Source organism: Mytilus edulis, chromosome 2 (assembly GCF_963676685.1).
Source record: "Mytilus edulis chromosome 2, xbMytEdul2.2, whole genome shotgun sequence".
Lineage (NCBI taxonomy): Eukaryota > Metazoa > Mollusca > Bivalvia > Mytilida > Mytilidae > Mytilus > Mytilus edulis.
In genome coordinates, this window is record NC_092345.1 from 83,071,130 (window position 1) to 83,088,375 (window position 17,246).

General features: G+C 31.2%; 1 protein-coding gene across 3 annotated transcripts in view; it reads right to left on the reverse strand.

Annotated features, from left to right (window-relative positions):
* Positions 1 to 698: 698 nt before the first annotated feature.
* The window catches only part of LOC139510317 (arrestin domain-containing protein 3-like), a 28,750-nt gene continuing 12,202 nt past the window's right edge, over positions 699 to 17,246 (reverse strand). The window contains exons 2-7 of one of the 3 annotated variants that reach the window (XR_011661871.1): positions 16,310 to 16,423; positions 11,893 to 12,119; positions 7,831 to 8,010; positions 5,521 to 5,700; positions 1,269 to 1,352; positions 699 to 829 (exon numbers count right to left, since the gene is read on the reverse strand). Coding sequence is in view for 2 of the 3 variants with exons in the window: in XM_071296829.1 (XP_071152930.1) it covers positions 756 to 829; positions 1,269 to 1,416; positions 5,521 to 5,700; positions 7,831 to 8,010; positions 11,893 to 12,119; positions 16,310 to 16,423 (923 nt within the window). In the remaining variant the exon portion in view is untranslated. Of the gene's footprint in view, positions 830 to 1,268; positions 1,417 to 5,520; positions 5,701 to 7,830; positions 8,011 to 11,892; positions 12,120 to 16,309; positions 16,424 to 17,246 lie in introns of all 3 variants that reach the window. The other 2 variants (XM_071296829.1, XM_071296830.1) reach the window with 2 other exon arrangements.

The following is a 17,246-nucleotide window of genomic DNA, read 5'->3' on the forward strand; positions in this document are numbered from 1 at the left end:
ATGTTTGTATTGATAGTGCCATGGCATAAAAACGACCAACAAACAAACAACAATTAACTCATCACAAAACTGACTCCATGACAATAATTGAAGACGACAAAATGACGAACAATATTAGCAACATGTATGCAGATCCTGATACGCAAGTTGCACTTGTCGTCCTGCTCGTTGAAAATACATTTTTTTAGGTAAATTCCTTAACAAATTGCAAAATCAAAAGCATAAACACATCAAACGAATGGATAACAGTTGTCATATTCCTGACTCATTACATGCATTTTATTATGTAAAAATTGCGGATTGAACCTGATTTTATAGATAGCAAAACATCCCACTTGTAAGACAGTTGCATCAAATTCCATTATATTGATAACAATGTGAGAACAAAACAAACAGATCTTATATGTAATAAGTCAAAAATAGGGGTACAGCAGCTGTCATTGTTATAATCGCAATTACTATAAAAATAAACAAATATATCACAACGAGGCATATAGACAAAGCACATAAGCAAAAATGAAAGACAAGAATACAAAACTGTACCACATTATAAGAGTTTAATTCTCCATGTTAGAAAACGAATTCAAGTTAGTGTAGTACACATTTTTTTAAATTACAAAGAAATCTCCATTATTGGTCAGTCATGATAGTTAAATCTGAAATACAATCTGATACATGGGATGGAATATAATCAATCATTTAAAAGAACTTCGACTGACTAACTTTATTTTTTATCTCACTGACCATTTTTATGGTTATGCCTTGTCTTTGAGACAATCAAAATAATGATATTTTGGTCCATATTTGCTTTCCTTGAAAGTTAACTGAACTGAAAAAAAAAATCAAAATATTATTTTTCATGTAATACAAAAAATATTTGAGAATGCGCAATCGAGCTTACATGTGCCTTTGTTAATACACATAACTGTTTTAATCTTAAATATGTCAACATCTTTTGAATATTATTAAAGTACTGTATCTAAAAGAAAGTAAACTCTTTATGGTATTGTATGATGATTTGAACATAGTTCTACTACCTTAGTTAAGTTTATAAACTATTTAGATAAAATCTGCTGAAAAAGTTATGTAATTATACTATGCACAAAGAAAACAGAAAGTATTCCTAAATTACATATATATAATTATATTATTCACAAATAAGTAAAAGGGTATACAAACATGTTACTACATCATGCACAAAGTAAGATTAAAAAAAACTTGTACATATACTTTTTATATACATCACTATGTTATGTTATAATGCTTACATTCGTTAGCTGTTGGTGTCGTTGATAATGCACCAGGATACTCCATAGTGTACTGCTCAACCACTGACTTCAGTGGAACTGTCCCTATAACAATTCTTTGTTTTATGTAAAATGGCGGAGTACGAAATGCAACGGGCATAACCTTCAACTTTTAAAAAGTAAATAGAATAAATAAACATGTATCTATTTAAACAATTATTATCAATTGTAAACATGTATCTAATTAGACGATTATTATCAATTGTAAACATGTATCTAATTAGACGATTATTAACAATTGTAAACATGTATCTAATTAGACGATTATTATCAATTGTAAACACCAAGTATCGCTCCTTTGTGTTCCTGCTATACTAGTATTCTCTCAATGTTTATTTGTTATGTTGAATTGTATCTCCTTGATCGATTCATGAGATTTGAACATCAGTAGAATAGTGTTGCCTATATAAAATTGAGAATGGAAATGGGGAATGTGTCAAAGAGACAACAACCCGACCAAATAAAAAACAACAGCAGAGGGTCACCAACAGGTCTTCAATGTAGCGAGAAATTCCCGCACCCGGAGGCGTCCTTCAGCTGGCCCCTAAACAAATATATACTAGTCCAGTGATAATGAACGCCATACTAATTTCCAAATTATACACAAGAAACTAAAATTAAAATAATACAAGACTAACAAAGGCCAGAGTCTCCTGACCTGGGACAGGCGCAAAAATGCGGCGGGGTTATACATGTTTGTGAGATCTCAACCCTCCCCCTATACCTCTAACCAATGTAGAAAAGTAAACGCATAACAATACGCACATTAAAATTCAGTTCAAGAGAAGTCTGAGTCTGATGTCAGAAAATAAACAAAATGACATAAATAACAACAGACTACTAGCAGTTAACTGACATGCCAGCTCCAGACTTCAATTAAACTGACTGAAAGATTATGATTTCATCATATGAACATCAGGCACAATCCTTCCCGTTAGGGGTTTAGTATCATACCATCATAACATATATGAGAAGAACATAACCCGTGTCATGCCAACAACTGTTTTAGAATAAATGTGTTTAGTTCCGATGCAAAGACCTTATCAGCGACTCAATATTAACACCAAAATATGCAATCTTTAATGACTTGACAACAGTATCGTAATTATATCCCTTCTTAATAAGTCTATTCAAAGGTTTTGTAAGTTTCTGAGGTGAATACTGACACCTTTGTGCTTTATAAAGAATATTTCCATAAAAAATTGGATGTGAAATACCTGAACGTATTAGAAGTCTGCATGTTGAGCTATATTTACGAATGATGTCTTTATACCGATGATAAAATTTAGTAAATGTTTTGACTAGTTTGTGATATCGAAAACCCTGGTGTAATAATTTTTCAGTAATACATAAATTTCTCTCGTTAAAATCTAAAACATTGTTACATACACGAGCGAATCGTACAAGTTGAGATATATAAACACCGTAAGATGGTGACAAGGGAACGTCACCATCTAAAAACGGATAATGACTGATAGGAAATGAAAAATCATCCCTTTTATCATAAATTTTAGTATTCAGCTTTCCATTAGTGATATAGATATCAAGATCGAGAAAAGGGCAGTGGTCATTGTTAGTATTAGCTTTATTTAAAGTAAGTTCAACAGGATAAATTTCATTAATATACATACTGAAGTCGTCATTATTGAGAGCCAAAATATCATCCAAATATCTAAAAGTATTATTAAATTTGTTTATCAGATGTTGTTTCGATGGGTCTTTGCTTATTTTTGTCATAAATTGTAACTCATAACAATACAAAAACAGGTCCGCAATAAGTGGTGCACAGTTAGTCCTCATTGGAATTCCGACAATCTGACGATATACGGAATCCCCAAAGCGAACAAAAATGTTATCTAGTAAAAATTCAAGGGCATATATAGTATCAAAGCATGTCCAATTAACATAGTTTTTTTGTTTATTGCTACTAAAAAATGACCTAAAAGAGTTTGAACATATATATTCACATTCTGATTTTTTGAATGCCCATTTAATTAGGTGTGTGAATTTTTTCTTAATGAGAATGTGAGGCAATGTGGTATACAGGGTAGAAAAATCAAAACTTTGAACAGATTCAAAATCACCAATATAAGCATGCAATTTATCAAGTATAAATTTCGTTTCTTGTTATTTATGTAGACTAGACCTTTGGTTTTCCTGTTTGAATTGTTTTACACTCGTAATTTCTGGGGTCCTTTATAGCTTGATGTGTGGTGTGAGCCTAGGATCCGTGTTGTTGAAGGCTGTTCTGTGACCGATAATGGTTTATTTTAATATAGTGTGACTTTGATGGAGAGTTGTCTCAGTTGCACTCATTCCACATCTTCTTATATATATTATTGTCGAAATCCGGATCTGGTGTACAAAAAAAATACATGCGTTGTGTTTAAATATACAAATATAAACAAGTTTCGTTGTAGAATGGTCTAAAAAACAGCACATAACATTTTTCAAAAGACCAAAAAAGTATATTCAAACAAAACGCATTTGACTAACAGGTCGAACAACTGATGTTCTTTAACCCTGCTGACTGCCATTGGCGATTGCCAAATAAAATTGATCACAAGATGTAACAAAATGGATCTTAATATAAACAGAAAAAAAAATAACTTGTGGCCACGATGTTATGCCACAAACATACGGTGTCAATATTTTTTTAGTACACCAGATCCGGATTTCGACAATAAATGTCTCTTCAGTGATGTTACGGATCGAAACGGTATTTGGAAGGCCATATAAAAAGTACTCTCATTTTTAGAAAAAAAAGTACCCTCATTTTTAGATAGACTCTTGAATTTTAAGAGTTAATACAGGATGAACGGATCATATCAACCGAAGTGAAAATATAATACAAGGCCAAACGAAAAAATATAAACGAGTCTAAATTGAAAACTCCGTTCAAACCTATGCAATCATAGGTTTGAATGTAGTTTTCAATTTAGACTCATGCGTTTGAACGTAGGTTTCAATAATCAATTTATAATCATAAATAGACTCATAGGACTCGTATCTTTGAGTGACTGTATTGTAAAGAATAAAAACGTTCCCAAACTTTTCACATAGTTGCATAGTTGAAAATTGACATATTTTCCCTTTCTTACATCGATGTACTGGGTATTTAAGGAATAACAGTGTTGTATTTGAAGCTTTGTGGACGTTCATTTGTAGTTTTACTGTAGCAAATTTAGTTTACCTGGCGACGTGTATTGGATACAGGTAAACGGGTATTTGCAACAGTACAACTACCGATGGACGTCCGCAAAGTTTCAAATACAATTCAATTATCCCTTTTCTAATGCAAAACAAATTCATAATTAAATTTCAATCATTATTTCAGGGTAAAATTTTCATTAAAAAAAAATCCGAGAAAAGATGTTAAGGTCCCTAAACTAGGTGACGCCATAAGTATGCTTCTTGATTTCAGGTACTACATGTGAGTATTTTGCTTATTATTGTAGAAATTACATGTCAATACATTCCGCAATTCAAATTGCCGGCTTCCTTAGTTACAGACAAGGTGATTTTTACGCTTGATTACATCTAATCAGAACCATTGTTACAAAATAATTGCATTCCAATACTGTTTTGGGTGATACAGTCAAAAATATAGTAAATATCGAGGTTGCTCTGATTTGTGTTTTATTCAATTGAGAGTTTTACATTTTTGTTAATGAGACAGCTGAAACCAGCCTTTAAGTGCGGGATTTTGTTTGCTGTGTCACTGTGACACATTCCCCATTTTAGTTCTCAATTTTATTCAATGATCAGTTCCATCTGTCCCAATAGTTTCTTTCTGAGGTACTCATTCAGACCAAATAGCAGAAACCAGTCTTTAAATAGTACTTGAACTGATTAAAAAAAATCTCAGGGACCCCTTATATAATTATGTTTTGTGAAACAATCATAATATGGATATTTTGGTATGTTAAAAACTAGAATTGTATATGTAGATTATAAATGTATAATATAGATTAGAAATGAATATTATAGACTAAAATGTCTATTATAGATTCAATGTATATAATTAATTAGAAATGTATATTACGGTATACTATCGATTAGAAATGTATACCACAGATTAGAATTGTTTTTAATAAATTCATACCAGCGAATACGGAATTTTGGAATGATCAGGTGCCGAAGATAACCGAGAAAAAAAATATACAGGTGCTTCCTGCAGAAAGTTCACTTTCAAATTATATTGTGATATTACCTGTACATGATAGTCTATAGATATTATCCCACATCCCGTTAATCCAGATGATGGGGGAATTGGTTGAATAATAAGTTTTTCCGACAACGTTTCGCTGTCTCCTGGATGAACTTCTCTACGAACTGCTTGACAAAACCAGTGTTCGGTGTCCTTCTTGGAAAGTTGAGTATACGACACTGTCTAAAAAAACATTTCCTTTTCATGATAATTCAAATGCATTGATTTATATAACTTCATGCGTTCGACGCGCTTTCTTGATTATTTTGAAAAAAAAGTCGTTGCACTTTGGTTTTAATGATAATAATAATGCACAATGGGTGTCCACAAATGGCACTTTGAATGTGTTGTACCTTCTTAAAGTGTTACAAATTTAACACTGTAATTAGATCTTTGCATATTGTTTTATTGTTATAAATATTCATTTAGTTATCAGTAAATAAAAATCAAACTATTTATTTTTGTTAAATACATATGCACATTCATTGCTCTACAATATATCGATACCTTTATATTGGCATTGTATTGTCATGTTTTTCTCTGACTAGTTTATTACGTCTTTACACTTAACTTGAATTCATTGGATGCTGGGTTAACTGATTTTTGTTTTTTATGCATGATTTTTTTGTATAATTTGTTATTGGCTTTGAACTAACTGTCAATAACTACCATGACTCTCACTCTCATTTCTGTTTTTGGTGTCTTTTTATTGGGCGTATCCGTCCTTGTTAAAAAAAAAGAAGATGTGGTATGATTGCCAATTAGACAACTCTCCACAAGAGATCAAAATGACACAGAAATTCACAACTATAGGTCACCGTGCGGCCTTCAACAATGAGCAAAGCGGATACCGCATAGTCAGCTATTAAAGTCCCCGAAATGGCAATGTAAAACAATTCAAACGACCTTGTTTGCGTATAAAATACGAATAAAAAATAAATATGTAGCTCATAAATAAACGACATGTTCACTCTGTGTTTATGTTTGATGTTTTTCTATTTGTGTTCATCTGATGAGGGAACTTTTTAAACTGATTTCGATAGTCTGTTCTTTTGTTGTACTGTCACACCGCTGTCTCAGGTTAGGAGAAGGTTGGCGCCTTCAATTAAGTTTAACCCTGCCACATTCTATTTGTGTCTGTCCCAAGTCAGGAGCCTGTAATTGAGTGGGTAATTGTTGTTTGTTGCTGTTTATCATATTTGTTTTTAAATAATTGTTTTATAAAGTATGTTCTTGTGCTGCGCTGTTGTACGTAGATCAGGTATAGGGTTTGACACCATATAACAAGTTTAACACTGCCATATTTTGCATATGTCTGTCCTAAGTTAGTACCAAGTAATAACGTGGTTGTATTGTGTACTGTGTTACATATTCGTTTCGCGTTCCATTTTTTGTATGTAAATCAGTAGTTATCTCGTTTGAATGGATTTTACATTTGCCATTTCGAGGCATTTTATAGCCGACTATGTGCTATGGACATTGCCCATTATTGAAGGCCGTATGGTGACTTGTAGTTGTCAATTTCTGTCTTATGTGGTCGCTTGTGAAGAGTTGTCTCATTAGCAATCATAACACATCCTTTTTTTATATGAAAAAAATAAAATACATCAAAATAAATTGTACCAAAATAGTATATAGCAATAAGTACTACAACATTTCCATATAATATTGATACGCTTTGAGTACTTTATAACTAAAGAATTGGTTTATTTATATATACTGTATAAGCGTCATGAAAATCCGACAAATTACATAAATAACATGTAAAAAAAAAAGGAGTAGTTCTAGTAAGACCCCTTTTTGGTCCCAAAATATATCAGTTTTAGTTTCATGTTTTGCTTCATAAATATGGGCTGTTTTTTGACAATACAATGCATAATTATCGGGTACCAGTATGAATAAGTCATGCTAAATTATTGAAATCTTATCAATTCTAGCATTTGAGTTAAAATCTGACGGTTTCCGTCTTCTATGGAAGTGGCCGCATTCTTAATATTTAAAATGTAAGTTGTATTTGATGATAATAAATAACATATATAAAGATTGAGAGTGAACACGGATACGGCCGATTTCATTTTTGTCAAAATAAAACATCTGAAAGATGACATTTTATGGCATATCTGATATGTATTTTCTTCATACTTGAATTTGAGTGTCTTAAAGAATTAATTAGCTCAAATCTTTCTTTTCTGAAGTAGATACAGTATTTAAAAAGTGTCCAAAATCTTTCATCAGACGAGGTCAAAATTGGCCCTTACCACCCTACTCCTTTTTGAAAATGATGAAGAAATTCTAATTGGAATCACAGATTACCTGGGTACCAACAACACATATATTACATGTGTATCTTGACATATTCGTGAACTCCACATTAACATGTATTGTCTCCCCTGGAATATACCCAGTCCTATCTAGTCGTAGAATGCCAGTTACTGGGCCCGTTGTGCAGCACAAACAACACAGATTCTTTGCCATCTGCTCCTCACAAGGAACCTAAAACAAATTGATGCATAACAAAAAGCTACAGAATAAATATATTTATGCTGATATAAAATTAAAGAGATGGATGAAGGAAATGTTATATTTTCAGGAAAATTTGCTTTTGTGGTTTCGTCGGAGATTCTATAAGGACTATATAGAATATGTAACTCGGTTTTAAAGAGCTTGCAGTTAAAGACTACTACTAAGACTTTATAAAAAGTAACCAGTATCTTAGCAAAAGTTGACAATTGGTTTATCTAAAAAAAAAAAATCTGAAAATACCAAGATCTTGTTGATAAATATTCCGTATTAACTTCACAAATAATAAATGATGGTAATTTAGTAAAGATTATAAGTACTGACGTTGTTTATTATCTTATTACATAGTAGAGTGTTTCTTTTTATTTGTCTTTGTATATTTTCACTCTTTTGGATATCCACTGTTTGTTATGTACTATTGTAATAGTTTGAATATATTTGTCTGCACTGAATGTTCTTCCGTTTGTTTGTACTGTATTCCTGACGAATATTGTTTTCATTTTAGCGGTATTTTTACCAATATCGTATGTGCAGAAGGTTTTGCTAGCCATAAAACCAGGTTTAACCATTTTTATCTGAAAATGTTTTGTACTAAGTCAGGAATATGGCAGGTGGAATCTACAATTCGTTTCTATTTATGGATGGGTCTGTTTTTATTGTATTACAGTGCAGTGTTTCTGTTTTTTCTGTTCTGTTATTTTCTTCTTACAGTTAATGTGTTTCCCTCGGTTTTATTTTCATTTTATTACCCGGTTTTGTTTTTGCTTTATTGAATTATTGCTATTGAACATTATACTAATGTTAGCTTTATTTTGTCAATTTTTCGTTATATACTTTGACATGGCATGATATTTATACCTCGCCGCTTTGTTATTTTGCTATGGTAATTTTCTTATTCCTGTCCTTCACTTTTGCTAATGTTCTTGTTTACAGTTGTTTTTACAGTGTATATGATAAAACATTGACTGGTATTCATACATTTTTGACATTCTTAACTATTATGTCTTTTTGATTTGCTCACACACGGTTGTTAAGATGATGGAATTCTACGCGACTCTCATACAGGTGTGAGAATTAGCTAGCTATAAAAACAGTTTTATTCCACCATTTTCAACATATTTAAATGCCTGTACCGTTCGTTTGATGAATTGGAGCTATTGATTTTGCTACTTTATAAGGGAGTTTTCGTTTTGAACTTTCCTTGGAGTTCGGAAGTTTTGTTAATCTCTTTTTTATATATATGATCACCACGTCAGTGATCGTATTACGTTTGAATTTTCCAATATTTTTGCTTTGAACATCAATATATAGTATTAATGATTGTCGAAATAAACTTCGGTTGGAGTATAATGGTACTTCTTTATTTATCAATATTTCATGATATTGAAGAAATTCTTTTTTAAAAATTTCAAACACATTAATGTATTTTGTTTTTTGTTCGGATATATAGTATCCATTGTATGCAGTAAAAAGAAAAATTGTTATTAAATCATTAAAACTGTAATAACTTGTATCGTTTATTTTGTATCCGTACAAAAGTGATCTAATTGGTATTATATGATGTTCTATTTTAAGTCTATCAAGTAATAGTTTTATTTGATCCCAAAATGATTTTAGAAATTTGCATGTAAAAAAAATAGTGCTCATAATCTTCGATGACATCACAAATATTACATAGCGGAGTTTTAGTTATTTTCCAAAAGAAAAGTAATTGTTTGGTTGGTAAAATGTAGTGCAGAAATTTCCATCTTAACATTTTGAATTTATTATCTTGTATATAATAAAAGATATAATTTGTTTTCTTTTGCTTGTGTTGTTTTCTAATATAAATATGTTGTCCCATTTTTGAAATCCTATTGGTTTTTCATAATATCTATTTAAGAGGGAGATGTAGATGTCTTTGGAAGAAATGTTTTTAAGTGATACCATATTTCCTTTTCTATCTTTAAATGTATATTCGGATTCAATAGCAACTTTTGTTTTAATTGATTTTTCTTTAGTTAGCTCTTGTTACCACTGTTTTGGTATTGCTTTCATTAATTTAAAATATTCCGATAACCAGTTAGCATGGCAGGATAGTTTATCTAAGATCATATTTTGATTAAATTTTCCTTTATTATCAATAATGGCATTTACAAATAGATTTTTACTGTTTATCCAGTTTTTGAAAATGAGACATTTACCGTTTAATTTGATATTTTTATTGCCCCATATAAGCTGTTGTCTAATTTGTTTATATGATAGATGATCTGATTCTTTTTCAGATTTTGAATTTATCCATGATATGATTATTCTTAAGTAAAATTGTGGAATTAGTTCTTTCAGTTTATAGACCAAATTAATATTGTTGAAATTGTCCAAATTTATCAAAATAAAATTTTGGTAAGACTTTCCAATTGGGTGATAGATCTTCGTTATCGATGAATATTTTTACCCAACTAATATTTATCGCTTCTAGATATTTATTTGGGGTTCGTGTTGTTTATTCTTTAGTTTTCTATGTTGTGTCATGTGTACTATTGTTTTTCTGTTTTTCTTTTTCATTTTTAGCCATGGCGTTGTCAGTTTATTTTAGATTTATGAGTTTGACTGTCCCTTTGGTATCTTTCGTCCCTCTTTTATCTATGTTTATCATTTTAAGCCCGCCAGCATGGTAATTTTTACTTATTATATCCCTATTAACTTTTTTGATTTATTATTCCATATAAAACTATATATTTTTTTTTTTAATTTTGCTAGGTATTCGTTATCAATTTCGGTTACAGATGCAACATAAGTTATATTCGGTAAGATTGATGATTTAATAAGAGTTATCTCACCTAACATAATTAAATTTCTTTGAGTCCAATCTTTAATTATTTTTTCAGATTTAATTTTTTACAATCATTTTTAATAAGTCCAAAGTATATTCCCAAAACTTTTATAGGTTTAGGCCTGAAAGTGATCCAAAAATTTCTATGATATTCAAAGTTAATGACTCTTTTTATTTTGAATTTAAAAACAAAGTGGTCTGCAAGCTGGCTTATTTTTAAGGTATGGGTTTTATTATCTAGTTTGATTTGAAAACCTTTAAAAGTTTTATTTTGTCTTAATCTACTAGCTAAAATTTCAACAGCAATGACGAAAATTATAGAACTTGCGGGACACCCTTGACGGATTCCGCGCTCAATGTTGAAGGATCTTGAAATCCAGCCATTGTTTAATATGCAACCCATTCATATCTGTGTATACAGTATTTATCCACCTAAACCAAATTTCTTTAAAGAACAATACATAAATTCCCATTCTAGCGAGTCAAATGCCTTTGTGAAGTCTAAAAATAGGATTGCTCCTTCTACATTGAATTTTTCCGAATAATCTAATATCAAATCCAATATATCTGTTTTTTACATTACCGTTTTGATCACTATAAATGATTTTATGCAATATTGGTTTCAGTCTTTGTGCAAGAGGATGCTATAATTTTGGTATTTACATTTAGTAAGGTGATTGGTCTATAATTATCTAAATTTAATTGGTCATTTGTCTTGTATATAAGGGTAATTAATCCTAGTTTCTGAGAATTTGTCAATTCATTTTTTTCAATGCAATGATTAAAAATATCTACATAATGGTACTTTTAAATTAATTTTATTTGCAATAGAAATGTACAGCTCTTATCCTCTTCTGTTTTAAACAAACGAACATCACCTGAAATATCTGCTACTTTGTTTTTGCTTCGAAAAATCAATTTAGAAGCAGTTTATAGAAATAAAAACCACATATGCTGCATGTCGTATGCTGAAAAGATGTTTTACAAAATTATTAGTTGCAGATGAGGATATAATAATATAACCACTAATATAAACTACGTACGTCAATGTAATCAATTTCATTAAGATCTAGATGAGATAAGACCGTGATGAGTCTTGTACAGGTTTTCTGACTATACAGCATATTTGTAAATAGTATTGCTGTTGTGATGTAGCTTACATGTGCGAAACCATCCTCAAAGGAAGTGGGGAGTTTAGATGGAAGTTCGAAAATGAAGGGATATTTGTGCACACCTTCTTCGACTTCATGACCATCTTTTATTTCCTTGTCTATAATGGAAAAGCAAATTTGTAAAGTTACAGGCAGAAGAAATAAGTGATTTTTTTTTATTCGAATAGTTATTTTTGTCTTGAAATTTGTACTTAATGTATCGTCAATGCATTTGAATTTGAAAAATTTCAAAACAAAATAACACTTAGACGGAATTGAGACGGAAAATGATTATTGTACATCATTCTAATACATTATAAAAATAAAATTGAACATATAATTGAACTGAATCAACTCAGAACATAAATCATAAAAAATTGCATTACATGTATATCAAAAAGTAAAATCACAAAAATTATAAACTCCGATTAAAATAAAAAAAAGGGGAGTCCCTAATCTAATGTAAAAACCAAAAGTTAAAACACACCAAACGAATGGAGAACGGAATGAAAGTAACTACAATGTTAGTGTGGCTCTTATCTAAATATCTAATGACGACATCAAGTTTTCTACTCTAATTTATAAAAAACTGTTTGAAGTTCGATAATCCATACCAACCTGCAATTGGGAAAGCATGTCCAATTCATTACGATATACTTGAAACTTCATCTTAAGTTTGTCACATAGAACAATAGCTTGAAACGGTTAAGGATATTTTTTTAATGTAGGATGAACTGGTCAAAAGTAGGTAGACAAAATTAAGATATAATTTTTGCACTGTAAATTTTCTTTGTTAACAGTTCCACAACTTGTGATTACAAATGATTAAACACAAATGTCTACAAAGTTTTCATGTTTATAACGTAACTTAGATTAATTAATATTAATAACATATTTATCATGTATATCAATTTAATGGTCATTGTTTACCATTTGCAAAAGTATGAATCTCGAACTACATCCCAGGTATAGATAATCTTAGCCGTGTTTTTGCATAATTTTTGGAATGTTGGGTTATCAATGCTCTTCAACTTTGTAATATTTTGTATCTAACTATTACTCATTACTTATATAGTATTTTGATTTGAGCGTTTACTCGCATTTATATTTTAGGCATCACATTTTTCAGGATTTAAGCTTATATCCTAGGATTTAAGGCTAATGCCTAAAATCATTTAGGCAAAAGACGTACTGCCTAGGTGTTAGTTTATTGCTTAGGATTTAATGCCTAATTGTCGCCAACACACACACACATATAAATATATACTAATATATATATAAGGTCTACAGGAGGGTGCCTTTTGTGTTGACTTACCATCCAAAATTTGACAACTTATCTCACCTTATCCGCGAAAATTGGAAAGAAATCGAAAAACATCCTTAACTATCCAAGATCTTTCCCGAGCCACCTGTACTGGCTTTCCGTAGGCCAAAAAGCCTTAAAGACTTGCTGGTGAGAGCTGAGTTATCCTCTCAACCAGGCTCTTCGTCAGTGGGCTCTTGTAAGGGTTGCGGTAACAAACGATGTCTAACTTGCAAACAAATTCGGGTTACCCAGACTTTTAACAGTCACTCCACTGGTACAGAATACACCATATTTTGAAATGTTAATTGCAAGACTTCAAATGTTGTGTATCTCCTACAGTGTAAACAGTATGTTGGCGAGTCAGAACAGCCGTTTCACAAACGAATGAACGGTCATCGTAGCGACTACCAATGCAAGCCAAACCTTCCTCTTAGTCGACATTGGAGATCCCCTGGCCACACTAAGGTAGATCTCAATAGACTGACCACTACAATCATTGACCACAACTCTGCTTGGTCTAGGGAGGATAGACGTACTCGGGAAAGATTTTGAATAAGACAATTAACAATTTTGGCACCAAATGGGATAAATGAACAGATGTAGTTCGACACCATGCAGTGTATCTGGGTTATATTATTTATTATTACAGTCTCTGTTTCTATTTCTTTACCTTACTCATCTCCAAGATAAATATAACAATATGAATTGCTTAATTTTTTTAGGGATGTACCAAGCCACGTTCAACTAGTTTACCTTAGTCAAAATTTATTATTATATTTTAACGGCCGTTTGTTTTAAACATCGCAGACTCTGATGTAACTACTCTACCGTGTTCAAATCTGAAATATTTACAAATTTAGACTGTTCTGTGCTGTTTATTTGGAATTCTTACTGACGCAATTTTTCTTGTAACATCATAATTGTCGACACCGTTAAAGTTTTAAAATTGTGCTAGTTCATATCGCACATTGTAATTTTTATTTAAAGCATATATTTGAACTTTCTGTTGTAATTAGTCATATAACCTATGTCGTGTTTAACAAACTTTTAGAATTATACAAGCGTCTTACCTGATGTTCGGTTTGACTTTTTTATTGTATAAATTTCAAAAAAAATTGTAACAGCTTAATCTAAGTAGACTGATAAAGTAAAGTAAAAGTAAAGTAAAGTAATCTTTATTTAAAGTCGGGTTGCATATATACATAATGACAAAGAACATGAGCTCTTAAGAGCTCTTTAACCGACTGATATTAATAAACAAAACATATATGTAATAACATCAGATACACATACAACACAAACATACAGACATCATATATATATATATATATATATATATATATATATATATATATATATATATATATATATATATATATATTAATACATAGATTGCACATGCAGAATTAAAGCTAAGCAAGATATATTAAAACAAATGTCTAATATTAGCACATATATAGTAGCACATAGTATTTACATTAGAGTAGCACATGCAAACTTAAACACTATAAGCACAAACAAAAGACTGCATGCAGCTATAGCAAAGGTAATGCATCAGTAAAAGAAATAAATGGTTAAATAAAAAATCAGAATAACTGCAAATAGATAAAACATCAAAAAAACAGCAGGCTTCGAGATCAAGTTATGGGGCAGCAAGTAAGTACATTATTTACAAGAACTGCATGTACATTTTTCTGAAAAACACCAGGTGGAGATAAAATTTTTGAACTGGCCAAAAGTTGATAAGCTGCTTGCCTCATTTGGCAAGGAGTTTCAAAGTTTTGCTGCCTCATACCTAAAGCTTTTCTTACCAAGAATGTTGTATACCTTCTTCAGTATCGATGTGGCATGCAGTGTGTTGGCGAGACAGAATAGCCATCCAACAAACGCATGAATGGTCATTGAAGTGACTACACCTGTAAGCCCGACCTCCCCGTAAGTCGTCATTTCAGATCACTTGGGCACGGCCAAGCTGATCTCAATAACCTTATCATCACAATCATAGACCACAACGAGGGTTGGTCAAGGCCCGACAGACTTGCTCTTGAAAAATTTTTGGATAAGAAAGCTAAGGACATTTCCCCCAGAGTGCATAATTGAAAAACATAGAATGAGTCACTTCTTTTCCCTACCATCAATAATTTTCCTACCATCACTCGTTTTCAATATCTCAGGCTTCCGTACATAACTTTAACAGTTATCGGTAACCATTTAAGTTTAAATTACAGGGTTCGTTTTGTTTTGGTGGGCTGTACAAGTAATCAATTGCGTTCAATTATTTAACCTTAGTAAACATTTATTATTATTTTTTTATTATTATCAAACTGCTATGAATTTGAGATATTTAAATACGCAGTCTATGTTTTTATTACTCTACGTTGTCAAATTTGAAATATTATAGCAGCTTAGATTGGTCAGTGCTGTTTATTGGGAATGTATATTTACCCAATCGTTGTTGAATGTAGTATCTTAACTGTTGTCACCTTTTGAATTTTAGAGTCGTGCCATTTCATATCACACATAACTATTTTTTATTTTAAGCATATCTTTGCAGTCTCTGTTTTTTAATAGCAATATAACCTGAAGGCCACTATTGGGTCTTAAACGCCTCGAAAAATCCCACACCCTGAGGTGGTCCTCAGCTATCACCTAAATAAAATTGTGTATTAGTTCAGTGAAAATGGAAGTCACACTAAACTACAAAACATATAAATGAACTAAGAGTAAACAAACATACAAGACTAACAAATGCAAGAGTCTCCTTACTTGAAACAGGCGCAAAATGTGGCAGTTTCCAACATGTTTGTGAGATCTCAATCCTTCTCCTATACCTTTAGCCATTGTAGAAATTGTAGAATAAAAAACCCATAGTAATGCGCACAGCAAGACTCAGTTTAAAAAAAGTACGAGTATGACGTCAGAAGAGTTAAAAGAAACTAAGAAAATTGACAATATGAAAATATATTTTTCTTTTAATATGCAATTAATGTCGTCAATATTTACCACATTCCAGAATCACAACAGATTGTTCAAAGTAACGTTCATAGCCGCATCGAAAAGGCTCAGTTGTATTCCAATAGTGTATCTTTGCCTCACCGCTAAATGTAAGCTTTAACTCTGAAAATTATATGAAAATAATATAACTTATTTCAAAATATTGACTATTGTCAATTCTATGTACCAACTAATTTTAATATTTGGAAAATAATTATCATAATATTGATTCAGTAAATGAAATATTGTTACAGAAATACTCGGTACATATTTGTATCAATATTTCCGATTGAGCTGATTTTTATTTTCAACGTTAGATATTTGTTATCAATACATTAATCAACTTAAAGTCATAAGAAACCTCAAATCAAAAAAAATAATGCATATCTATACTATTAAACGAGAAGACCTCATTTTGTGTGTCGCTTCTCTTCCTTCCATGATAAATCTATACTATTAAACGAGAAGACCTCATTTTGTGTGTCGCTTCTCTTCCTTCCATGATAAATTAATCATCATGCCTCTGTGTCCTATAGGTAACATGCATAGTCGCATTTGTCATCCATTCTTATGATTATTCAGATTGACTTAATTTTGGGAGAAAACGACAAAAAAAGTGTCCGGATTTTGATTCCGTCATTTGACTGACTTTAAGTCATACATAGGTTTTCCGGTTTTAAACATGCACAAGTACAACCAATTGTATGATGGATAACAAAAATGAAAAATAAATAAGCCAATCAGAGCGTTCTCCATATTATGGTTTTTAGATCACAAGAACCACAACTATTATACCTCCTTAGAGAGGACAATTATTTTTCGCGTTTATCTACATGTAAACTACAATTATACTACTATGATATACATAGCTATATATAGAGACTCTCTGTATTCTGTCTACTGTTTTCTTAGAAATTACTATTTAAGGGGTTATACCAGTTGCATA